This window comes from Desmodus rotundus, chromosome 1 (genome assembly GCF_022682495.2).
Source record: "Desmodus rotundus isolate HL8 chromosome 1, HLdesRot8A.1, whole genome shotgun sequence".
NCBI classification, from domain to species: Eukaryota; Metazoa; Chordata; class Mammalia; order Chiroptera; family Phyllostomidae; genus Desmodus; species Desmodus rotundus.
This window is the reverse complement of record NC_071387.1, coordinates 98,095,920-98,121,231: the sequence shown is the minus strand read 5'-3', so window position 1 is coordinate 98,121,231 and position 25,312 is coordinate 98,095,920. Positions and strand designations below refer to the sequence as shown.

Below are 25,312 nucleotides of genomic sequence, written 5' to 3'. Positions count from 1 at the left end.
TTACAAAACAAAACATTTTCATTTGGTCCATCAGAGCCTGAGTCTGGAAACACCCATGGAGAGTCACCCTACGAGGCTGGGAAACAACTGATAAAATAGTCTTTGTGTCAGAAGAGCTGGCTGTATGTACAGGGTTAAAAATATTCACAGCTCAGAGTAAAAGGAGAAAATATAAAGGAGGCCGGAGGGGAGTGTAGTGCTTCCTGGTGTTTCTCCAGTGGTAAAAACCCCCCAACCCCATGGGAAGTGAGGGGCGCTGGGCAGGGCCGCCCACTTCCCGGGGGGCGGGAGGGCAGCGAGGCCAGGGGGGCCTCCGGAAGTTGGCCTCAGATGTCCACAGGCAGATGCGAGACTTTGAGCAGCCGCAGGGGAGGGCGGTTGGGAGGCAGCCCAGAAACCTGGGCTTCTGAGGCAGGGAAGGGCGGGCAGGAGCCACCCCCTGCCGTGTGTGCCTGGCAGGGTTGGCCAAGGATTTCTGTTGGACCCTGGTCCTCCCGGCAGAGGTCAGGTGGTGCTGAGGACAAACCACCTTACCCAACGGCAGCTCCTGTCCCATGGCCCTGGGGGCATGGCTTCAGTCCTGACCAGCGCTCCAGGAATTGCATAGTGTAGCCAGAGAGGGCAGCTAGGACTCTCCCCATCCCTGGTCCTGAGCCCATGGTCACCAGGCACCTGCCTCCTGGGACGCATTGCTGAGACTCCAGCGACCTCAGCTTGCCTTGTGGGAGTGGAGGGGTGGGAAGATGCGCTCTTGGGGCAAGCTGGGGAGAGAAGGCTCGTGCCCCACGGAGGGCGTGGTCCCTGCTCACCCTGGGATTCTGGCCTCTGACCCTCAAAGGGGGTGGTCCCTACACATCTCAGGGTCCCCACCTCTGATCCCCACAAGGGGGTGGTCCCTGTCTACTCACCCTGGAGTCCGGGCCTATGACCCCAAGGGGAGGAGGGTGGTCCCTGCTAACCCTTGCGTCCTAGCCTCTGACCTGCCCAGATTTGGTTTTGTAAATGGAGCTCTTGACTGCCTCACACGGGCAGGAGCCCCCAGGCCCACGGGAAAGGGGCAGCCTCACCTTAGCCCTGGCAGTCTGAACCCGACCTGGAGGCAGGCTGGTCAGAGGGGCTGGGGCATAGCCCCCTCATGCTAGAAGCGGGGTGGAGGTATTCTGCTCGGCAGCTAGGAGGCCCCGGACAGGAGGGAGGGGTGGGGAGAAAGGTCCAAGGAAAGCTGCGGTGCGTGGCTGGCAGCTCCCTGGGCGGGGTCCTGAGATTCTGGTTCAAGCGTCCTCTGTTGGGGTCTCCCTCCTAAAGTGCATGTTGGGGGCAGGCGGGCGTGGAGGTCACAACGGCCGGGGCACGTGCAGGCCAGCGACCTCGGGCGTGAGGGGGGGGCTGTGGGTGCCCCTGGAGGCCGTCCAGTCGCTGAGGAAGGCCTGGGCGGCCTTGCGGTGCGCCAGGCGGTGGGTGATGGAGAAGCCGGCGTTGCCCTCGAGCTGGGACAGGATCACCAGGACCTGCCTGGGGGAGGGGGCTGGTGAGGGCCAGGGGAGGCCAGGGAGGCCAGGGGTCTGGGGCGGCGCCCACCTGTGCAGGGGCGGCACGCTGTCCTGGGTGCGCAGGCTGCCGCGCGTGGACACCACGTTGAAGCTGTCGGAGCAGTCACACTGTACGTGCAGGTAGGACTTGGGGTGCCGGTTCTCCACCACCACGATGAGCCCCGCCCAGCCATGCGTCAGGTAGTAGCAGGTCATGCCCTCACGTCCCTGGGTACGGAAAGGGCAGGTGTGGGTGGGGTGAGGCCTCCTCCCTGCCCCTCCCCTTCCCCACCGACCTCACCTCGTGCCGTTCCCCCCGGCTCTCTGTGAGCAGGATGATGGCGTCCGCCAGTGTGGTTGGCTGGGCCTCCACGGGCTCCACCATGACCAGCCTCGAGCTGTACACAGCCAGCACGTGGCCGGGGGGCTCCGGGGAGCAGCGTGGGCTGGAGGCTGTGGAAGGTGTGAGTGAGGGGAGCCTGGGGCGCTGTGGTGGGGAGGGCCGGGGGTCGGGGTGGGGAGGGCAGCGTTACCCTGTGCGGCAGCTGGGGGGCCCACCGTGGTGGGGCTCCAGTGGTTGAAGGCACAGCACACCACGGCGTACTCGCCGGGCTCCAGCATCACGTCACAGTTGACAAATTTTTTGACAGCTCGCTTGCTGTGGGCCAGCAGGCGGCCCAGGCTCAGGCGGCCACCGCTGCCAAAGGAGGCTCGGAACACCAGGACGCACAGGTCGAGGAGGTGGCTGTCTGCCGAGTCTGCACGCCTGCAGCCAGACCCGGGAGGGGTCACGGGCAGCACCCACAGGCCCACAGTCTCCCCCTGCCTCCCCCAACACATCCCCCAGCTCTGCCCACCCACCCCACCCAGTGCTCTAGCCCCACCCTCTCCCCGCCATGGCCCACAGCTGCCCCCACCTGCTGCCCTCCTGGAAGAGGGCAAACTCCAGGGACGCACGCTCCAGCACGGTGAGCGCTGTCACCCCCACGGGCCCGCCGGCAGAGCTGGGGAAGCGGCCCTGCACCCGCACCTCCTGCCAGTCTGAGTGCACTTTACAGACGTCCACAGAGTCGAAGTACCTGAGCAGTAAGCGGGCGCTCCACTGAGCAGCTCCCACCCCAGCCCCGGACACAGGAGCCACGCAGGAGTCCAGGTACCTCCCTAAGCCCTTCCCGGAGCCCATCTCTGCCCCTCTGTGCCCTGGGCCTGGCCGTTGCCTGGACGCCACCAGGGGGCCCCCCAGGCCCTAAAGATGACCTAGACATGGCAGAATCCTAAGAGCAGAACCCAACTTCTCCCCCACCCCCCGCCTCAGGTCTGCAGAGGGACAGGCCGGGCTTCCCAAGCAGGACACGCTGTGGTCAGGGCGAGGGGGAAGGACCCGGACAAGCCCGGTGGGCCAGGCGAAGGCGGCCAAAGCACAGGGTGGCTGTGAGGTAGACGTCGGACGCCCACCTCCCGCAGAGTTCAGGTACCTGATGAAGTCACTGTACTCTATCCAGAAGACACCTTCACTGCTGCCATGGGGCATGAGCTCGCCACGCAGGTGCCCCGGCCAGTGTGGCCACTCATCCGACCAGCTGCCATTCCAGGAGAAGCGGCCCCACGGGTTCCGGAGGCGCAGGAGCCTGCGGACCATGGGGCTGAGGGCCACGGCTTCCACCACACATCCACATGCCCTGGCTACCCATGGCCAGCCCAGCCCCTACCTGGAGCCCTGGACATCACGGACATCCAGGATGGAGTAGGCATGGCGGGGGCGCAAGCCCAGGCTCTCGTAGGCAGCATCGTCCACCTTCATGTTGCCCCCACCACAAGAGGCGCCCATGAGGAACCTGCGCAGGCAGAGTGGCCTGACTGACCGGGGAGGCTTGCTGAGCAGGGGCCTTTAATGATGGGTGCCCCTTAGTAACCAGGGGCCTCATTCGCAGAGGAGGGCTCACTCACCAGAGGACCCCTGTTCTGTTAGCCCTGAGGCTGGGGGGTTCTTCCCTGACTGTGGGGGAGTGCAGACCCTGGGGACCCAGGAGAGACACACAGAACTCAGGAAGTGTTGGTCTGCTCCCTATACAGTGGCCCAAGAGCTTGGAGCTGGGGCTGGGGTTTGGGCAGGCCTGGGTCCTGCCAGCTCAGGGCTGAGGCTCCCTAAGGGTATGGGGCAGCAGTAATATGCCCAGTATCAGCTGAGGGCAGGGGGTCTCGGCACCAGTGAGCCATCTCTCTTAGGCTTAGGGTTTTGTACCCCCCTTACAGACACGCTGGCCAATTCGGGCCAGGTCTCAGAAGGCAGCCCACTCCCACCAGGCGCCTCCAGGGGCTTGCTCCACAGAGCTCCAAGCAGGTGCTGATGGTCATCACAGGCCCGGGTCTGGATGCAGCCCTCCAGGTGAGGGCTGATCAGCTGTTGTTCTGCCTGTTGCCCTGGCCTGGGAAGGTAGGACCACCAGCCAGCCGTGGGAGATTACAGGGCTGCAGGCCAGGCCTCCTAACTGCGGTCAGTCCACGCTGGCAACATCTTGTGAAACACAGGGCGCAGGTCAAAGGACACTTGCCCCTGCGTCTCCCACCACTCCAGGCCCGGGCCTGGCTGTCCCCTCGCCTCGTCTCTCCTCTCCTCCCAAAGCTGCTGACCGCCAGAGCGCCCGCCCCTCTTACCCAGCCTCCTTAGAACTCAGCATTTTGGCCCAGATGAGGTCAGTGTCAACGGGTTCCTCGCGGGGGTTAGTGGAGCTGACCTGCAGCGCCAGGCTCTCACAGGGGGCACCGGTGAGTGTGGCCAGGCCTTCAATGGCGCGCCCTGCCTGGAGGGCAAAGTAGGAGCCGTGCAGCTTGGCCAGCGCCTTCTCGATGAGGGCCACCCACAGCTGCTTCCGCTGGGCCTGCAGGGAGGGGCCGGAGTCACGAGGCCCTCCAATGCCCGGCCCTCGCCCACCCATGCCCGCCCACCCAGCCACCTGTGAGAAGAGGAGAAAGCCAGCCTCGTCGCAGGGCAGCATGTCATCCACCAGCACCGTTGTCCACGTGCCGTCCTTGCAGAGCCGCACCTGGTAGGCGCCCTCCATGCACAGGCTGCGTGTGACCATCACCCGCTCCACCAGGTCGGGGCGCTCCGCCAGCACGGCCAGAGCGCTGAGAAACCTGCGCAGAGCCAGAGGCCTCGCTGGTGAGCGCGACCAGACCGTCCCCCCACCCAGCCTGAGAGGGCGCCCCACACTCACCAGCAGTTGCCCAGCAGCCCCTGCAGGATGTCTGAGGGCCGCAGAGTGTGGAACACGGACCAGGAGGTGCTGTGGTCCCTGAAGACAGAGCAGTTGATCTCATGAGGCCTCAGCCACTGCTTAACACGCTGCTGGACGCTGTCACCCGCAGGGAAGCCCACAGACTCGGGCCCGGGTGGGAAGCTGTCATCCACGAAGTTCACGCTGTTCTGCAGAGACCACAGCCATACACACTCAGGCTCCGCTGGGTGGCCCCGGGCCAAAGATGCACCCTGCTCCAACTGGCAGCCTAAGGCAACACCCTGAAAATGCTGCCTAAGTCCCAAAGAGGGTAGGTACGTGTACAGTTACCCTGACCCATACTACCCTACACGGGCACGGGGGACCACAGCCAACCAGGGCACTGCAGGCTGGCAACATGTCAGTGGGAGGTATGGGTGCCCCAAGGAAATAGCAAAGCCTGGAGACTGCAGGGGTGGGGGGCACAGAAAACCTGGGCAGCCGCCACCAAGCCCATGGCTCAGCACACCAAAGGCCCGAGGTCGGGGCCTGGCTGGGTGGGGGAAGGCAGGACGCAAGACTGGGCGAGCTGTCAGGGTGGGCTGCAGGCAGCGATGGGGGTAGTAGCCCCTCCAGTTGACCTGAGGGTGACACTGCCCTGAGCTCAGGCCTCCCACAGGTCCTGGGCAAGGGAGCACAAGGGGGCGCCCCAACCCCAAGTTTTGGCTGGGTCTGCGCAGTCGAAGTACCAGGCCTGCCGGCCGGCATGAAACCCCCACCTGTGTCCCTACCTCCCTGTGGCTTCAATGTCTATGGGAATCACAACCGGAGGGGTCAGGACCACAGACTATGGTGTTGTGGACTCATGGGAGTGGAGAAAAAGGGGGCAAGATGCAGATAGCGGGGGCCAGTCACACTCAGGTGAAGGGTGACTCGGTGCCAGGCTTAGAGCTTGGGGAAGGGAACGCTGCCTCTCTTGCCACTGGCTCCTCCCTCTCCCTGGCTGGAGAAGGGAGAGCAGGGAAGGACAAAAGATGCCGAGCAAGACCCATGGAGCATCAGCCCTGGTGTGTGGCCCACTATCCTGAGGGGACTCACCTCCCGGCAGAAGGCCACGATGTTCTCCCAGAGAGCCTTGGCCTCACCCTCATCTGTCTGCCGCAGCTTTTCCACGTGCATACTCTCCCTGCGCTTCAGGGGTGCGGCGCCCCGGCGCTGGGCCTCCAGGAGCTGGGGTGTGTGGCAGGCGGCACAGTGCTTAGCCCGTGGCGCATTGAGCAGTGTGCAGGCAGGGCAGGCCCACTGACCTGGGCGTTCAGGCGGTGCCTCGGGAAAGAGGCGGCCGGCCTTGTGGGCGGCACAGAGGCTGGGCTTGTCCGCGCTGCAGTCAGGGCAGCGGGCAGGAGACTCGCCGTGCTCCTGGAAGCCATGCAGCTTGGAGCAGCCGCACACAGTGCACCTGGGGGCTGCCGTGGGGTTCTTGAGTGTGCACTTGGCACACGACCAGGTGGTGAAGTCGGGGCTAGAGGGGCTCGCTGGCGTGTAGCGCACAGTATCACCGGCCAGGTCAATGACATCGCTGCCCGGAGCAGCGCCACAGGCTTCGCACAGGCTTGCGGGGCTGGGCGCAGAGCAGGAGCTGCACCGGCGCAGCACGGTGCCGCCCTCAGCCACCTCCTCCTCCAGGGCACTGAGTCGCTTGCCTGAGAGCAGCTCTGCCAAGCGGGAGGTCCCAGCAGAAGTCCGCCCTGGGCCCTGAGGGGGCCCCTTGGAGCCAGCAGCAGGGGAGGGCTGGGTGGCCTCAGGCACCAGTGGCTGCAGCTGGGGGGGTACCTCACGGCGGCTGCGAGGCACAGGGTTGTTCTGCAGGGTGGGTGAGAAGGGGCTGAAGGGTGGCATCCGGGGTGGCTCCTGGTCGGCAGCAGCAGAGGGAGGGTCAGCTTCATTGCCTTCCCCAGGCTGGGGTGGAGCAGGTGTGATGTGGAAGCCGGCAGGGGCCACAACTTCGGGGACCACCAGGGCCTCAGGAGGGATCCTGGGCAGCGAGAGTTTCCGGGGGCCCCCGCAGGCAGAGCAGGAGCTGGCTGTGGGCGTGTTGTGCAATGTGCAGCGCGGGCAGGCCCAGCCACTCCCAGGTTCTGCTGTCCCCTCCTCCTCCTCCTCCTTCTCCTCGGGCTGCCCCCCACCTGGCTCCATGGCCACTAGTCCCTCAGTCCGCGCTGGACCTGCCTCCTCCTTGCAGCTGCCCTTGGGTTCCACCAGGATGGTAGGCGGCTTCGGTAGGACCCCGTTGATGACTGGCAGCAGGGAGGTGCTGGGCACAGGCTCTGGGGCAAAGCCACACACCTCACAGGCCTCCTTGCCCAGGAAGTTCCGGAATGTGCATCGGGCGCAAGGCCATTTCTGCTCCTCAACGCTCAGCCGCAGGATCTGGTCGAGATCAGGCTTGTGCCGGGGAGCCTCACAAATGGAGCACTGGCGCTGGCCGGCTGGGTTCAGGAAGGTGCAGCGCGCACAAGACCACTCTCCAACCGTGGCCATGGACCCAGGCGAGTGTGTGTGGCTGCAAGGGATGGCCCCAGTCAGTGCTGGCCCAGAGGACGGGAGCCCAAGTTCCTGCCTGGGATGAGGGGGATCAAGCCAGCAGGATCTGTGTCCTTCTGGGCTGTGACAGGTGTCAAGCTCAAGAAGGCAGCCTGTGAGGGGCTTGAGGACTCTGAGGAGTAAGAGGTCCGTCAAAGCCTCCAAGGGACCCCAAGGCTCTATCCTCGGACCCTTTCTGGAGGGGTGGGCCTGCGGGGAGGGAGGGATGGGGCTGAGCCACGCCATCTTAGTGGCCATGGGGCTCTGGCGTGAAGGTGGTCTTTGATAAGTCACAGGAAAGAGTGTGAGTGAACTTCCTCGACAGGATAAAGGGCGTCCACAAAACACCTGCAGCTAGCATTGCGCCCCGTGGTGAGAGACTGGATGCTTCCCCTGGTCAGGAACACAGCAAGGCTAGTCCACCACTGTGCTGGGGTGCCAGCCAGAGCAATCGGGCAAGAAACAGATAAAGAGGCGTCTAACTGGAAACACAGAAACAGAAGTATCTCCATTTGCAGATGACATAATCCTATACAAACTCTCAAGAATCTACAAAAAACCCTACTAGAGCTAATAAACGAATTCAGCATGAGATCAACACCAAAAAATTAGCTGTGTTCAGTGCCAGCAATGAACAATCTGCAAAGGAAGTTAAAAAAACACCACTACTTACAGTAGCACCCAAAATAACAAAATACCTAGGAATAAATTTAAGGAAGTGAGAAACTTGTACTCTGACAGTTATAAAAGTTGCTGAAATAAATTAAAGAAGACCTAAATAAATGTAAAAACATCCCACATCCACGGATTAAGACAATATAGTTATGATGGCAATACCACCCAAAGTGATTCAATAAAATCCCTATGGCCTTTTTTTTTGCAGGAATGGAAAAACCTGATTCTAAAATTCCTATCACCCTGGCTGGCTGGTGTGGCTCAGTGGATTGAGTTTCGGCCTGCGAACCAAAAGGTTGCCAGTTCGATTCCCACTCAGGGCACATGCCTGGGCTGTGGGCCAGGTCCCCAGTAGGGGGCACAAGAGAGGCAACCACACATCAATGTTTCTCTCCCTCTCTCCCTTCCCCCCCTCTCTAAAAATAAATCAATAAGCTCTTTTAAAAAATAAATAAAATTCACATCAAATTGCAAAAGCCTCCAAGCAGCGAAAACAATCTTGAAAAAGAGTTAGAAACTCAAGACAGTGTAGCACCGGCAAAAAGGCTGCATGTCTATACTACATGGTCTTTTTAAAACAGACTTTATTTATTGACTTTTAGAGAGAAGGGGTTTTTCTAAAAGAAAAAGAGAGGGAGAGAAACATCGACTGGTCGCCTCTCACATATGCCCCAACCAGGGCCTGGACCCACAACCCAGGCATGTGCCCTGATCAGGAATCAAACCGGGGACCTTTTGCTTTGCAGGATGACCCCCAGCCCGCTGAGCCACACCTCTCACGGCATACTACGTGGTCTCCATGTGACCAACAGAACAGAATGGAGAGCCCAGAAATAAACCCTCACATACATGGTCAAGTGACTTTTGACCAGAGTGCCAAGACCATTCAACGGGGAACGGACAACCTTTTCAATAAATGGTGCTGGGACAACTGGGTATAAACAGAAAGGAATGAAGATGGGCCCTTACCTCACACTGTATTAAAAAAGTAACTGAAAATGGACTAGTGACCTAACTGCAGGAACAAAAACTGCAGGACTCTTGGGAGAAAACACAGGTAATTCTCACGACCTTGGATATTAGCAATGGACTATCTGCCATGACATCCAAAGCGTGGGAAAACAAGGGAAAAATGGGCGTCATCAAAAAAAGGGCAAGGCAACTTGCAAAAAGGGAGAAAATATTTGCTGTGTGTCTGATAAGGTTCTATCCAGGATATGTAAAGAACCCTTAAAGCTAAACAACAAAAGAAAAACCATCTGTTTAAAAAATACACAAAGGACTTGAATAGACAGACATTCCCACAAAGAAGATACACAAATGGCCAATGAGCACCTGAACAGATACTCATCACTAGTTACTAGGGAAAGGGAAATCAAAACCTGCCAGAGACACCGCTTCATACCCACTTGGACAGCCAGGATCAGACCTGCAGACGTTAACAAGCATTGGTGGAAACAAAGAGAAACTAGAGCCCTTCCCTGCATCGCCGGTGGGAGTGCAAAGTAATAGTACAGCTGCTTTGGAAAGCAATCTGGCAGTTCCTCAAGAAGTTAAATTAATTGACCTCCCGTATGATGCAGCAATTTCACCTCCAGGTATCTACCCCGAAGAACTGAAAGGCATATTCTAACACACACACACATGCTCACAGCAGGTCTGCTCACAACAGTCAGGTGTGGAGATGCCCCAGAAGCCCAGGGAATACATGGGTAAGCCACGAAAGCGAATAAAGTTCTGATACATGCTACAACATGTAGCATATTGAGAAACTTGAAAACACGCTAAGTGAAAGACACCAGACACAAAAGACCACAGGTTTTATGAGCCCATTCATACGAAACGTTAAAGACAGGCAAGTCTGTGGAAGCAGAAAGAAGACTGGTGTGTCCAGGGGCCGGAGAGCAGTTAATTGCATGGTGGGCACGAGGTTTTCTTCCGGGGCGATGAAAACGTTTTAGCACTAGGCAGAAGGGATGGCTGCACGTGGTGAATGTACTAATACTGCCGAATGGTTCGCTTTGAGATGAGCGGGGTTTTTAAAAATATTTTATTTATTTATTTTTAGACAGGGGAAGGGAGGAAGAGAGGGAAAGAAACATCAATATGAGGTTGCCTCTCACATGCCTTCCCACTGGGGACCTTGCCTGCAACCCAGGCATCTGCCCTGACTGGGAATTGAACCGGCAACCCTTTGGCTCGCAGCCAGTGCTCAGTCCACTGAGCCACACCAGCCAGGGATGAGACCAGTAGCTTTATGTTACATGAATTTCATCACACACAAAAAGTTTGAGTACATGAAGAGAGGGCCAGGTTACCACGCACAGTCCTCTCCGTGCTGTGGGTGGGGTCACACCTGATTCAGAGCCTCTCGATGGGTCCCCCCACCAGGCTGGCTGGCTGCTCCTGGAACTTCCAGGAACCCCCTGGGCAGGGGCAATCTGACACGTGCTGAGGGCTGCAGGTACCTGACCATGACACAACCTGGCGGTGCTCGTGGCCAAGTGAGTATACTCCTGCCTAGCGAAGGACACAGCCCTTCTGTCCAAGGCCCTTGGACTGACCCAACTCCTGCACCTCAGCAGCCCCTGGGCACAGCCTGAACTCTGTGGGTGCTGAGCGCCCTCTACTCGCCTGCCCACTGGACCAGGCCCAGTTAGTTCTACCTGGCAGAGGTGCAAGGAGGCAGCTCAGTGTCCTGCAGCAGCACGCACACCCTTTCCTCTCACAGCTCGCATCCCGAAGTGGTGGGGGCAGTGGTAGGCCTGCGGGGTAGGGGCGGGCTACCCAGCTCCAGGAGAGTGAGGGGGTACGGCAGGGGAGGACTACCCAAGATCAAAGGAGGTGGGAGCAGGGGCCAACAACAGCCTGTCCTGAGCAGCCTGTGCCGAAGTGCCAGCCACACCCGGGCCTGGGAGACCCTGCGTCCTGGGTGGGTGGAGACTGGCTGGGGGAAGGCACCTGTGTGTGGCTGCAGGGCTGACAACACTCAGAGGGGCTCCACCCCACCTAGAGCTCCGATCCCAGGAGGCCTCTGGCTGTGCCCTGGGGTGTAGGTGGGCTGCTACCAGACATGCACAGACAGGTCTACATCTTAGGGCCATGACAGACCCCACAGGGAGAGCCAGGAGCCACAGGCCAGGTGTGGCCAGAGGACATGGTACTCCAAAAAGTTGCCAGGCCTGAGGCATGCGTGGCAGCGTGGTAGGCATATGGAGGGAACAACGGGAAGGACTGAAGGACTGGGAAGTGGGAGCCAGGAGACCTGCACCTGGCTCCCAGGACCTTGCTGGTGGTGCAGAGCAGGCAGGGCATCCACCTCCCACCCTCCCGGGGTCCCTTCCACAGCCAGCCCTGCAGGCTGCTTGGAGGGTTGGAATGCAGCCCCCTTTGCTGGGTGGGTTCTTGGGTACCTGGCCTACCCAGCTTCCCCAAGGCTGGACCTCTGCTTCTCCCAGGGGCAGAAGAAAGGTACTTAGGCCCACGGCAGGGCAGGTGGGACGCTCCCGCATGGTTCCTCCCACCCAAGATGGGTCTTGTGTCTGGGCTAAGGGCAAGGCTGGCCCATTGACCTGCCTCTGAAGGGCTGATCTGGGCTCGAGGTGGCGTCCATGCGCCACAACACACTCTCCTACGCCGCTGCTCTGCTGGCAGAAAGATCAATTGTTCTTTACAACAGGGCACAAAGCTTGGGATTCTAATGCTATCTATATTCACCCCAAACCCTCTCGGTTCAGGAAGAAAAAAAAACTTGCCTCTTCAGTAACAAAAAAATCTACGCTAGGCAACATGACTGTTTCCCAAGGCCCAGAGCAAATTCCTGTCCACGCTGGAGAAGCCGCCTTCCAGTGTGGACAGGCCCTGGGATGCACGAGTGGGCCCCCAGCACCAGCAGAGTGGGCATGGCCAAGGGCCAGGTCAGCTTTAGCCTTGGTTTCTATGTGAGGTAAAGCCTAAGAAATTTGCCTGGGCACTACCAGGGCCCCCCGCTTCCCACCACTCCCCATGAGAGAAGGGCCCATGGTCCAGGTATGGGGTACCGTGTACCCCCACAGATGTGTACACACAGATGTGTCCCTAGGCAGCCTCCACCCTGACGCCAGGCTCAGAGCATGGCCACACTCGCCCCATGCACCCCACCCAACCTGGGAGGTCTCCAGAGGGAAGACTCAGGCTCCTGCCCCATCAGGAAAGGTGGGCCCCAGACCCTGCTGGTCCCAGACACACTGAGCAAGGAAAGCCTTGCGAACACTGGTGGGGAGGTAGAGGGCAAGGAACCCAACTCCCGTTCACTTGCGTAACCCAGCAGTTGGCCAGTCCCTGCCTTGGGCTAGCTGCACCCAAGGCAAGGTGTCTGCTGGTCCTGGCCAGAACCTGGGTCCAGTGCAGGTTTCACAGCTGCCCTTGTAGACATAGAGAATCTGGAAGATTGTCTGGAGTTCAGAATGGTTTAAATGACAACAGTACCTAAAAATCAAATTAAGCCCTGGGGAACCAGAGGAGAGCTGGGCAGAAGCAGAAGCGGCGGCCCCTCCGGCTGGAAGGAGGCGCTGGGGACAGTGGTGGTGGCACAGCTGCAGGACAGGCACGGCGCTCCCTCACTGGCCCCAGCGCCCCGCACTTCATAGCCTGCACCCCCTCAGTGCCATCGGGCGGTGAGCAGTAGCTCAGGGGTCAGTGACGGCTGAGCAGAGGAACCCTGATCCGGGGAGCAGCTGCTCTGGTCTCCAAAATGCCAGGGTCGCCCTCAACGGCCCAGCAGACACTCAGCGAGGCCCGGAGACCCCAAATCCCCGGAGTGTCCAAAGGTGAGGCTGGACCACCAAGCAAAGCTTGGAAGAGAAAGTGGCGAATCTGGAGTCAAACCAGACCCTCAACACAAAATGTTCCCATGTTCCTGGACACTCGCTCAGAGGCTGTCACCTGTGCTCCAGGACACAGAAGCCATCGCTTCTGGGGAGAAAACTGGCTGCTCGTGGAAAACAGCCCGAGTTACTCCTTATAACAGAAAGGCCACGTCAGGTGGAAACCGCAGGCAACTGTCCAGAAAAATTCAACGACACGATGACTCTACCCTCATTATCTGAGAGGCACCAACGCTCAGTTCTGATTCAAAAGAGGGGGAGTTTGTGGAGCTGCCCCTGGGGCTTGCTTACTGTGAGGGCCCCAGGACACGCTGTTTGAAGGGCTGTGGGAGCAGCCCGTCCGGGCAATGGCCCTACGCCTCCCCAGCAAAATCGAAAGTAGGAAGTGCTGTCCACACACGGGCCTCGTCCAGCCGCCGGGCCTGAGGCTGGGCTCCTAGGCAGGCCATGCCAGGAGATGCAGGTGCCATGCCTAGCTATGGTGGCCCAACCCTGGACCCCCTGCGGGTTCCAAACAGTGCTGCGGGCTTCCCCTAGAGGTCACCTTCAGCCAGCCTTGGGTCATTCTCCTCGTTTCCGAGTCCCCAGGGAGGGCCCAGAGCTTGTAGTGCCCCCACCAATCGCTTATTGATTAAAATGAGCAGCTCCTGGGACATCGAAGTTCCTGCTCCCAGCCTGGCAGTGACTTACAGGAGGTGTGGCCACGCCTGGCTCTCTCAGCTTCATTACTGCAACGGGGCGCTCCCAGCCAAGCATACCAGCAGCTCCGCGTGCTGATGGGGAGGCAGGGGCTGCTGTGCTGCCGGCTTCTGCACGTGCCCTTCCAGGCCCTGGTGCCCGTCGGAGCTGGGGAGGGGTCCTGGGCACACTCCCAGCTGCCCCTCCAGACGGTGGCGGGTGTACGCCTGTGGGGAGGGTGTCCTGCCAGGGGCAGCATGCAGTGCAGCCACAACGTGACGGACCACCTGCCTTCTGCACCCTTCCTGCCATCCGCTGTGCCCACCTCTTCTGCCATCCTTTGTCATCTCTGGTCTGGACGCCTATGAATTCCTCAAGGTCATTAGCACCATTTCTTCCTGACCTGTCTCTGCCCACTGCTCCCAGGGGCAGATAGTAGCCACCTTGAAGTCGAGGCCCGACTACAGTAGCCATGAAAGGAGCTGCCTGGTTGCACCAGCCCAGGGGAGAGGCCTGGCAGAAACCAGGAGAAGATATGGTGACGTCAAGTCGCCAGGCACTTGGCTTAATGGCGTGAAGTCTACCACATACACACGTCCCTCAGGACACTCACAAGGCCTCACAGGAAGCTGCCTGGCAAACCCCGCAGGGTCCACAGGTAGGCTGCTGCTCGGAGGGGAGTCCAGCTGCCTTCCCTGGGATCCAATAATTCTACTCCTAGTAATTTATCCTAAGGAAACAAATGAAAATAAAAAGATGTGTGTGGAGAGATGGAAATCTGCAGATGCTCAACATCACCAACCATCAGGGAAATGCAAACCACACCGCGTCACACCCACGAGAAGGGCCGGCGTGTGGAGGAGCTGCAGCTGGGCCCTACACTGCTGGTGGGAATGCGAAACAGTGCGGCCACTTTGGAAAACAGTCTAGCAGTTTCTCAGAAAGTTCAACATAAACTTATAGTAAACTTCAGAAATTCCATTCTATCTACCCCACAGAAATGAAACTGTCCACCCGATCACGTACACACAAATACGCAGGGGAGCATGAAACATAAAACCCAAGGGGAAACCACCCAAGCGCCCAACTGAGAAATGGGCGAACAAAGGTGGCCTCCCGGACAAAGGAGCATCGCGCAGCCGCAAAGAGAACGAAGCGTTAACAGACGCTGCACATGGATAGACCTTGAAACATCATGCTCAGTGAAAGCAGCCACATGTAGAAGGACACACATTACAGGATTCTGCTTCTGTGAAGTTTCTAGAAAAGGCAAATCTGTGCACGGGAAGCAGGGTGTTTGGGGACAGGGAGGGATAGCTAACAGGCAGGACCTTCTGGGGGCACAAAGATGCTAAACAACTGCGTCACAGTGACGGCTGAACAACTCTCCGACTGTACACTTGGGAGGGGTGAGTCTGACAGCGCGTAGGTTCTGTCTCAGTAAGCTGGGACACAGAATGTTCACGAGTACATCGTCAATACAGTGACAAGGAGATGCTCTCTAATAATCCACTATACCTCATTCCCAACTCCCGCTGCTCCCTACCACCGCGCCGCCTCCTGGCATACCCCTCTGGACCTCAAGCTCTTGACTCTTGCCCACCAGGGTATCTCACAAGACCTCCAAGACTCTCCCACCCAGCTGTGCTAACCCACAGCACCCTCCCAGATGCCTCCTCTACTAGGGACTCAGGCTGCAGCTCCAGTGGCATCCCAGGGGGCGGGGCCCACTCCTGCATGCCCATCAGGGCCCTGCCTGCTGCCCACCTGGCAGGAGAGCCCAGGATGTGCTTTTGAGAGAGAGATGTCTGTTACCCACTGGACCAAGGCCTGGGCACCCTGAGAGAGCGGGGCTATCCACAACTCTGCCCCAAGGTCGGTGGAACCCCGAGTGCATGCTGAGCACTGGGCACCCCTCCCCGCAGCGAGGCCACAGGACAGGGGCGTCAGTGCCAAGGTGGGACATCAAAGCTTGACCTGCCCTCCCATCGGTCACTCCAGCACCTCTGAGGGGAGGCTCTCCAGGTAATCCAATGCACAGCCTGGGCTGAGCCCAGCCGCAGCGGGAGGGAGCTGGCACGTGACCCAGCCCCTGTGGCCTCATAACCCCCCACTGCATGGCTGGCAGCCATGCCAGAGTAGGGGCGTCACGCAGACAGGGGCGTCCCCAAAATCCTGTGAGAAATAAGCCAGCATTCTCAGCACAAGCCAGTGCCACTCCGGCCTGGGGCTAGCAGGCTCCCCACCCACAAGGATAAAGGCTCCAGAAGCTGCTTCTTCATGAGCACCAGACTGAGACACAGCACAGCTCAAGAAAGAGGGCTGGTCTCCCAGACCTTCACCAAGTGGGGAGCAACACCAGGCCTCTCAGGTCTCGTGCCATTGAGGGAATGTGAGCTGCCAGAGGACCCTAAGAAACGGGCACCCCCACTTCTCTGCAAGACCCTTTGCCAAAGAGGGGCACCCTGACACAGCAGCACTCCCACCCCTTGGGGCCCGCCCAGCTTTCTTACCTTTGGGCCTGGGGGCGTGGGGTCTGGTGCTGCCGGGTGACCAGGGCAGCGCCCCAGACAGGCCCCCCAGGGCCGCTCCTACAACAGCTGGCTGCTGCCGGGGGCCCTGGGAAGGGCGGCCCCGTGGGGAAGCCATGGTCCGACTCAGTCTCCGCAGCCAGCGAGGAAGCGGAGCTCCCCATGGCCCCTGTTACGGTGGCCACACTGAGAGCCGGGCCCGGTCACATGTGGCCAGAGCATGGAGGGAGGGGAGCTCCCACACAGGAGACAGGGTTGCCGGGCTAGTCAAAGTCACACAACAAAAATAAACACAGAGAGAATAAAGAGAAAGAGAAGAAACAGCATGATTCACAGGAACAAAGCCCCAGGAGCCCTGGAGGGTTCCCCGGTGTCAGCAGCCTTGAGGTGGGAAGGGGACAGCCATGGAGCGACCCAGCAGCAGGCGTCCTGCAGCACCCACCCCAAGAACCTCCACAGCAGAGGTCCCTGTGTGAGGCCCACGCGGTGACAGAACCGTGCCCCGTTCTCTGCTCTTAAAAACCCACATCAGCCCATCAGCTGCCCACAGCGGAAGGACGATGGTGTCACCAGGCACTGGTCTTCAAAGGCAGTTGTCTTCAGTGAAAAGAGAAATGACACAATTTTGCTTTATTGTGGAGGGATGAACCAAGGGGATATTTAACCAGAGGAAAAGGGAAAACAGGAGTGAGCAGAGCGGAGCTGGTACAGTCCTGCAAAGCCTGGCAAAGGCCTGCACAATGCTATGTGTACCATCCCGCCCTTCTGAGGCCTTCCTGAGGAGCTGCCCCGACCCAAAGAAACCTCAGGGGCCCAAGAGGAGATGGGTGGCCTGAGAGGTACCCAGGAGGCTGGCCAGGCCTCCAGTGGGATCCCATCTGCACTCCAGGGGAGGCCCCTACCTCCACTGGCCAACACAGCCCAGGAGCATCCACCCTGAGACGGAGGGGGACTCCTCATTTCGAATGAGCCAAGCCCCGGTCAGGTTAGGAAAGATGCCCGCCTCCCCTCCCCTCACCCACCCAGCCATCTCTGGGCCAAGGTGGGCATCTGCTTGGCTTTCCAGACCCCCACCGCTGGGTCCACTGGACACCCTTCTCCCAGCTCCCAACTAAGTCCCGGGTGATGGGGGCCAGGAGCTGCAGTGGGGCTGGGGGACGTGTCCTTGCAGCACAGGTAGGCTGGCCGGGGCCACGGGTACAAGGCAGGGCTGTGCGGGGCTCCCTAGGTGAGAGCGAGCAGCAGCAAAGACATCGCCCTGGAAACCACAGGAGCCAAGGGCCACAGGATCTGGGACGGCAGAGGTCTGCGGCCCTGCCCCGTAAGAGCTTTGGTCCAATGGGCCGAGTGCCCCTGCAGCAGTGATGTTGCTGGGTGCCTTTTCCCCAGGGGACATGGGTGGTACAGAGAAACACCAGCCCTGACCGGCCTGGTGGTCCCACAAGTCACCTGACACTCAGGCCCCTGCCACAGAGCACAGTCAGAGCTGAGCAGTGGGGCAGAGACCCTGTGGTGGCCAGAAAAGCTGACACTGTCCCCACCTGGCCCCTGAGAGATTGTCGGCCAACTCCGGCCTCCAGGACCATGGCCCAGTAGGAGCATCACGCGAGCCACAGGGTTGGTTTCCAGTCCACCAACAGCCTCGTAACAAAGGTACAACAGACAGCTTATGGGGACCCAGCAAAGTACCTCACGGAACCTTTCACACCCAGAATGTTACCGTGTCAGCGTGAGACCGGGTGAAACCACATGGGAGCCGTGTGACCCCATCTTGGGTCAAGGACTTTGGACTCCACTGCGGTTCATGCTTGCCCTCCGAGGGAACGAGCCACCCTGGGGTCAGCAGCCACACGTGCTGGCAGCTTCACGAAGAACAGCGTGCGCAGGAAGGCACAACAGGAGGCCTAAGCACACGCAGCACGCCCACCAGTGGCTTCACACCAGCCTGGCTCACCGGAGACACCTGCCTCCCCCGTGAAGGCACATCAGACATAAGGACGAGAACGGCCCCCAAACTTTTAAACCCCACTCCACACAAACCCCTTTGGGAGAAGGGCCCAGGGCCCTTTTCAAGGCTAAACCTTGAACAGGCGAACAGCAGGGAAGGGAGCAGCCGGTGAAGGCAGCTGAGGGCTTGAGCTGGAGCTGCGCTCAGCAGCGGCGCCCATGGAGCAGAGGTGCTCCTGACTGGGTCCAGGGCTGGTGTGTCCCAGGCGTTTTGCCCGTTTCCACCCGGAGAAGAGAACTGAGCAGCATGGGGAAGCCTGGCCCGAGAACCCCAACAACAGGGGTGGGGGACAGGGCACACAGTCCCATTTGCAGCCAGGTCAGGGCCAGCACCTGGCCCTTGCCCCAGGTGATGCCACCACATGCATCCGATGTGGGCAGAGCCAAAGGGAGAGCCGGCCGCAGTGCAGAGTGAGGACATGGCCCTGGGCCTCCTGGGGAAGGCAAGGGCCGCATAGGCCCTCGCTGGGGGCTTGAAAGTGACAGAAAAGAGGTGGCTTGGAAGGGCAGAAGACCCCAGGGAGCAGTTAGCTCCAGAAAGGTGTCTCTGGGGATTTCCAGGGGTAACAGCACTCCAGCACCCCCACACCCTATCTAGGCCCAAGGGAGTGAGACCCACGAAGGATCACCCCGGCTGGGCAAGACTCGGCCAGGCCGCTGAGCAGTGTGGACTCTGCTGCCTCCAGTCCACCTGACGGTCCCACCTGCATGGGGTGACGTGTGGGAAGCCCTGCCAGGGTAAGGTGGGTCAGTCCACAGCTCCGTCCTGACTCCTTGTCAGAATAACCAAGGACGGGAGCTTTTAGGAACACTGCCACCCAGGCACTGAGCTCTGTGATGGAACCCCAGGGTGACAAGCCTTGTGTAACCTTCTTCTCCTACAGGACCTGCTGCTCCTCTCATCCCAGGTGAGACCTTCTGCCAGCCGTGCAAGAGCCTACACCCATTCATCTATCCCTTTGCGCACCCTTTAATTCATTCGGCAAACGCCCGTCAGGGCCCCGTGATGTCGCAGGCCCTGTTTGAGGCACGGGGTACGACAATGCTCAGGAACCTTGGTGGGCACTTTCCAGCTGCTGTGTCTTAAGAACATCATGTGCAACGCGTCTCCAGGCAGGAGCCAGAGAGCAGACGGCGGCAGCACCAGCCTCCTGGACTGTGCAAAAGGGCTGGACTCCAAAACACGGCAGGATGAGCAGCTGCCCCACATCCCCCGAGCCCCTGCTGGCTCCTCCTGTGCTCGTTTGGGAACCACTGCCCTGGATCTAAGTGGGGCGGTGACCTAGATCTGGCCTTGGAAGTGGAAAGGTGGGGCAGCTGCCGCCCCCAGGGGGCAGGGTGTTACCATCCACCAGACCTGGTGTGAGGCAGGTGCCTGGCATGGCACTCTGAGAGCACAGCTGGGGGCCACCCACCGGGAGTGATGAGCACACAAAAGGCCAGGTGAGGACGACCGTCTCCACAGGACCCTGCATGGGGTGCACCTGTCTCAGTCATGGCAGCTGGATCCCGGTAGCAACACCCTGCCATCCCTTACCCCAGCTCACCTGCCCTCCACTGCCCTGTGGGCCTTCAGCGTGTGTGGGACAGGAAAGGGGGCACTTCCCTGTGCTCCCACCAAGTGAGGTTACCTGGCCCAGGGATAGGGATGAGCAGACACCAGAAGCCTGTACCCAGGGAGGCCACAGAGGGGGAAAGGTGGGCCACACCCAGACCCCAGTGGGGAGGGACTGGGTATTTATGCCCTGTTGTCCCAGCTCTCCCCAGGGGTCCCTGTGAGTCTGTGCCCTGCGTGTTGGCCTGGGTGACAAGCCCTGTTAAGCTCATCAAGACCCACTGCCCCAGCCTGTAATGCTGGCCCTTCACCAACTGCAGCCACCCGACAGGCCAACAAAATCAGCGCCAGGATGGGGACCCAGGAAAGGGACAGAGGGAGAGCGGCCCACCCAGGGGACACCAAGCTTCTCTAGAGCATTGTTCCCTGTGCCCAGGGCACTCACGACCACCCAGCACAGCCCAGAATCGTACCCGCCAGACATGAAGCTGGGAGCCTGTCAGTAGGGCCCCCACAGCCTGAGGAAGGCTGCCACCCCGGCGGAAACACCGAGGTCGTGAAGCTCCTGCCTGAGCGAGGGAAGCCTCTCCCGTCCCTAGTCCCTACCCGAGAACAGAAACCAGGCTGGGACCCCACCCTGGAGAGAGCCCCACCCCGAGGAGTGCCCAGACTTTGACCTCCCAGGCGGGACTGGCAGGACGGCATTCTCCTGCTGCCTCCTCACGGGGTCAGCAGCTCACCCACATCAACAGCCCTACCAGAGGTAGGAGGGCAGCAGAGCACAGAGTCAGGGGACGGGCCCTTGGGGACAGAACGCGCACACGGGGTGACACCAAAGGGATGGCAGACAGGGCCCAGCCGCACCTGCCTGCCTTGTGGCGCTCCCCGGAGCAACAGGGCCATGACCCCAAGCTTCAGATGCACCTCGCTTGCAGGGCCCTGAGAGCCAGGCTTTGTCAGGGCGGGGCCTGGGCAGTAGACCTCGGGGGTTCTGGGAACCAAAGGTTCTACAGAGAGGCTCCGAGCACCCCTGTAGAGAGCAGAGAGCGGGGGTGGGGGGTGTCCCACACTGCACTCCAGCCCCACTGCTCTGCCACTGGTCCCATGGCCCCAACTAACCCACAGTGCCCGGGAAGGGACTTGCCCCCTTCCATGCCTGTATCGGTGGCACAGCGAGTCTGCCAACACAGCACAGCCACCCAGAGGACCTGCCCCCACGTGCCCCTCTCCTGGAAGGTTCTGGACTCTGGCCCCAGAACAGCAGGCCCAGCCCCCAGGCTGTGGTACGGGCCCGGTGACTGTGTGGCCCTTGTGCTGGGCTGTGCCCTCACCCCCAGGCCGGGGCCACACGGAAGGCTGCCCCACTGCCACGCACAAGAGCCTGGACAAGGAACTGCCCTCAGTCGCGCTAAGAATACTCCTGTGGGAGGTGGCCCACGGACTGCATTCCTTTAGAAGCTACACCTGTCTCTCACTCAGAGGAGGCCTAAAGGATGGACTCAGCTCAGCAAGCTCCTCACCGCCTAGCCCAAGCACCCGACTATCTCTGGGCCAACCAGGGTGGCAGGTGGACCTGTTCAAGATCCCAAGGCTGCAGTGGAAGGGGCCTCCCTTAGCTGGCTCTGCTCACGGCAGGGGCTGCCAGGGGCTGCCAGGGAAAGGTGTCCAGGGGGAGCAGGGCTCTGGGCCAGCAGCCAGGCATCCGCCAAGATTCACCTGGACCCCGGTGCTAGCGCCATCTGGCCACCTCACCTCCAACCACTGCTGCGGCCTGGGTGACTCTGCACGCATACCCCCTCCTGTTTTTCCCAGCTGTGGCGTGAGGGCCCTGGTGCCCACCTTGCTGCAGCCTCCCCCACTCACTCACCGTCGTCCTCGGGCAGCCACCGAGGCTGGCCGCTCGCTGCCCGCAGGGCCCGCCAATGCCCATAGGAAATGTCGAGACACTGCTGACCTCTGAGAAGCAGACTGAAGAGTTTCTGCTGAGAATTATGATAAATGCCCACCCAGGAGCCAGGTCCAGGAACAAAAGCTGTTGGCCTCACAAGTATAACCACCACTTCCTATCAGTGAACTTGGGAGGAAACACACCCGCCCCAAACGCTCGTCCACCCACTGGGACCCGCTGTCCAAATATGCTACACGGCAGTCACCGTTCTTGGTGTTTCTGGGCTTCTCTGTGTGTCGAGTAATTTGGTCCTTAAAGGTTCTGGCCAGCGGCTCTAGGACAGAAGTCAGGGCTCCTCATCGTGCGGCCCACCCTCCTCTCCTTTGCCCACTCTGAGCCCCTCTCAGACTCCTACTGGCCCCATTCACTGTGACGAACCAGCAGCTGGTGGGCTTGATTCACTGACTTTCTGAGGCACCTGCTTTCTGGGGTGGGAAGGGACGGGCCTCTCAAAGTTGAAAGCGCAAGTGAGGAGGCTGGAGGACAATCACATAGGATCCCAGGGCTGCCTCCAAGGAGGTGAACGGGGTTACTGTGGTCCTCTCGTGTCTTTGAAGCTGTGCACCACCTCAGTTGTGTGCAGCGAAAAAAGGAAGTTGTTTTTCACACAGTACTACCAGAGAAATAGGGACACTCTCAGGACTTCAGTTTCTAGTTCAAAAGTTCCATATTAGTTGATGGTGAATACTATTTTTTAAAAACATTTTATTTATTTTACAGAGAGGGGAAGGGACAAAGAGAGGGAGAGAAACATCAATGTGTGGTTGCCTCTCATGTGACCCCTGCTGGGGACCAAGCCCGCAATCCAGGCACATGCCCTGACTAGGAATTGAACCGGTGACCCTTTGGTTCTCAGGCCAGCTCTCAATCCACTGAGCCACAGCAGCCAGGGCTGAATACTATTTTTAACAGGAAAAGAGAAGGTACCAGACAAGCACTCTTGTTTTTGGCACTCCTATTCTACATTTCTGTTTGCCAAGTGGTGGCGAGAGCAGCCCTGGCCCAGGCAGCCCTGCAAGCACCCGCCAGCTCCAATCGTCTCATGGGGAGATGGGCACGCAAGCCTGCAGCTCACTCGAAAGGAAGGCATTAGGGGCCTGGGGTGGGGGGTTCTCTGGAAAGACAGGGGCTCCAGGATGTGCTGCCTTTTCTGTGATGGGGCAGGAGGGCAGCACCAGGCAGGTGCAGAATTAAATTCTGCCTGTGTGAATTTAATTCCAAAGGGCAACTCTTCTGAAAAAATGTGGATGTGAGTGGGGATTGGCTTGAGGAGGAAGTCTCTCTGCTTCAGGTTTGGGCTGTGACGACACAGGCGGGGCAGGAAGCTGTAACAACTGTCCCTCTGTACGCAGACACACGCGGCAATTCCCAATCGCAGCTATCGACCTGCTTTCCTCCTGATTCCTTGCAGCACAGTCCAAGCACAGTTCAGGCACACCCCCGGCTCAGCCACCAGGGAGGTCCTAAACTTCAGAAAAGCCAGAGAGCAGGGTGTAGAGCAGCCGCTAGAATAGTGAGCAGCATGCCTGAGACCAGACCAGAGGCTGCTCTGTCCCAAAAGGCCTTGACTGTCAGTAGTTGGCCCCATTAGGCTCTTCACCGATCAGCTGGGGCCCATAAATGATATCTAGCTTTTGGAGCATTTTTAGGGCTGCTTCTCAGTAAAATGGGGCTTACCAGAGTGCAGCTTACGAGGCAGGGGCCTGGAGAGCACAGGGCCTGGAAAGCGCAGGGCCTGAGTGCAGAGATGCTTTAGTGAATGTTACCACTATCCTCTCTCTCTCTGGTGAAGGGCAGAGGGACTCTGAATGATTGGGGGTGAAGGAGGGTCCTATGTGTTGCAGGATTAGCAGCCCTGGTCACTTCTGCTCTCAGAGCCCAGGTCTGGGGGGAGGGGGGGGCCCGCTCAGAGCAGATACAATATCAAAGATCATGGGTCCCTGCCTAAAGTCATGCAGCCACTAAGTCTTAGGCCCAGCAGGGCTTAAACCTGGTTCTTGGAAGGTCACGAGGTCAAGGGCCTATCTGCTCAGGAAAAGCAGCTCCAGAAATTTTCAGACGCAGAGGGAAGGGAAGGGGGAGAGGAGGAGTGCTACTCCTGGGAGCAGAACTACCCGGGAGGAAGTAAGCTGTGCCCGTTCCCAAGGCCAAGCTGCATGGGTTTCCTGCACGAGCATCGGCCGGGCCACAGAGCTGGGCTCCAGGTTCCCCTCGTCCGTCTGAGGCTCTCCTTCCACGACTTGGGCCGGGAAACACTATCTCTTCACATTTGAGAGTCATTCAGACAGGAAGGATGGAATTACCCCACCACCTCAATCAGCCTCTGGGGGCTGGAGATAATCACTCGCCACACCTAAGTCACACACACAGGACTCCAGACCTGGACAGAGGGAGGACCCAAGGGATCCCCAAAGGAGGGGCTCTTGGGAGGAGCTCAAACCCAACTCAGCACCGACCTGAGTCCCTTTTCCCCACAGGATGCCAGGGCTCTAGGCTGCAGGCCCCCAAATTCCCTACCTGGTCTTGCAGAGATCCTGTTGCCTGCAGTTTAGTTACAAACTCCTGTGCATTGAGGGGTCCTCAAGAGCCACCCAGTTAGGGCTCTGCGACCACACAACAAAGCTTCACTCCTATGGACCAGAAGGGCTCCTTTGTGGCCAACAGGAAAAACCGGGTTACCCCCGCAAATATTTTCAGGAATAAATCCTCTGTAACTTCCCTGTGTTGCTCTAGCGCCAGCCCGGGGAGGAACAGGGAAGAGGAAGTGTTAGGGTAGCCAGTGGGCACACAGGGCGCACCCCCATTCCATGGAGTAGCCCCCAGGCAGTGCCCAGAGTCCCTTAGTGGGGAGGGCTGCGGGCACCACGGGACACGTCCCCTAATGCAGCCGAACCAGAACGCTGCCTGGAAGATAAGGACACTCAAGGGCGGGCAGAGTCTGAGGCCGCCGCCAGGGTCCCCAGCACCTTGGGGCTGGTCTCCCAGTGATTCAGATGACCCGGTCCCCGCTGGCTCCCCTCTCCCAGCCCAGTGAGGGCTCGGCCAATGCCCAGGAGGCGCCAGCGAGGCAACAAGCTGACCCTGGTTCCAAGGCTGGCATCCCCGGCGCTGAGGGGCGCTGCCTGCCAGGCCCGGGCTCCGGTGCGGGTCCAGGCCGCGCCCCCACCCCGGCTGGCCGGACTCACCTCCGCAACCCGGCGGCGCCTCCTCGGTCCGTGCGGCCTGGGCGGCGCGGCCCCCGGCCCGCTCGCCCCTGCCAGCCGACCTACAACTTCTGCCACTAGCCGCGCTGCCCCGCCGGCCTCCGGCACTGGGTGGAGGAGCGGCCGAACGCCCAGACCCGGCTGGACCGGTCCGCGTCGGGCGCCCAACCTACGCCGCCTCCGTAGCGTAGCGCCCGGCAACAGCCCCGCGGCTACGGTGCGCCCAAGGCGCACGCGGCGCTGTGAATCGCGCGCGGGGACTACCGTTCCCACAGGGCCGAGCGGCGCCGCCAGGCCGAAAACTCGGGGCGGTGCCCTGAGCGTAAGGGAATTCGGGAGTTGTAGTCCACGGGTTGGCGGCCAAGAGCAGCCCCGCCTGGCGCCTTCCAGCAGCCCCAGACTTCCTGGACCTTCCCACCCATCAGCGCCACTGGAGATGGCCGATCCTCGGGCCCCAGGGAGTGCTGCGTTCTGGGTTTGGTAGGTGGGGAGGGGATGAGCCGAGTATAGGACTGGGACT

General features: G+C 60.0%; 1 protein-coding gene across 4 annotated transcripts; it reads right to left on the bottom strand.

Annotated features, from left to right (window-relative positions):
- CAPN15 (calpain 15) lies at positions 1-25,009 on the bottom strand. 4 transcript variants are annotated; one of them, XM_045189679.2, is made up of 13 exons: positions 24,775-25,009; positions 24,107-24,219; positions 5,846-7,310; positions 4,748-4,956; positions 4,484-4,667; positions 4,185-4,408; positions 3,239-3,364; positions 3,005-3,157; positions 2,447-2,608; positions 2,063-2,295; positions 1,831-1,982; positions 1,579-1,757; positions 1-1,512 (listed from the first exon to the last, which is right to left on the bottom strand). In XM_045189679.2, the coding sequence occupies exons 3-13, from the start codon at positions 7,286-7,288 to the stop codon at positions 1,335-1,337; spliced, it is 3,243 nt and encodes a 1,080-aa protein (XP_045045614.1). In that variant the 5' UTR covers positions 7,289-7,310; positions 24,107-24,219; positions 24,775-25,009; the 3' UTR covers positions 1-1,334. The 4 variants fall into 4 exon arrangements, with proteins under 4 accessions (XP_045045614.1, XP_045045612.2, XP_024408898.1 ...); XM_045189677.2 differs by lacking the exon at positions 24,107-24,219 and adding an exon at positions 16,062-16,342; XM_024553130.3 differs by lacking the exon at positions 24,107-24,219.
- Between the last annotated feature and the right edge of the window lie 303 nt (positions 25,010-25,312).

Excerpts from the sequence above, each read along its gene's own strand:
- CAPN15 (XM_045189677.2), bottom strand. The coding sequence starts at position 16,243 with ATGGGGAGCTCCGCTTCCTCGCTGGCTGCGGAGACTGAGTCGGACCAT. Across the intron at positions 7,311-16,061 it reads CCACGCCCCCAGGCCCAAAG|CCACACACACTCGCCTGGGT; the intron begins GTAAGAAAGCTG and ends CATCCCTTGCAG. Across the intron at positions 4,957-5,845 it reads TCGTGGCCTTCTGCCGGGAG|AACAGCGTGAACTTCGTGGA; the intron begins GTGAGTCCCCTC and ends TGGTCTCTGCAG.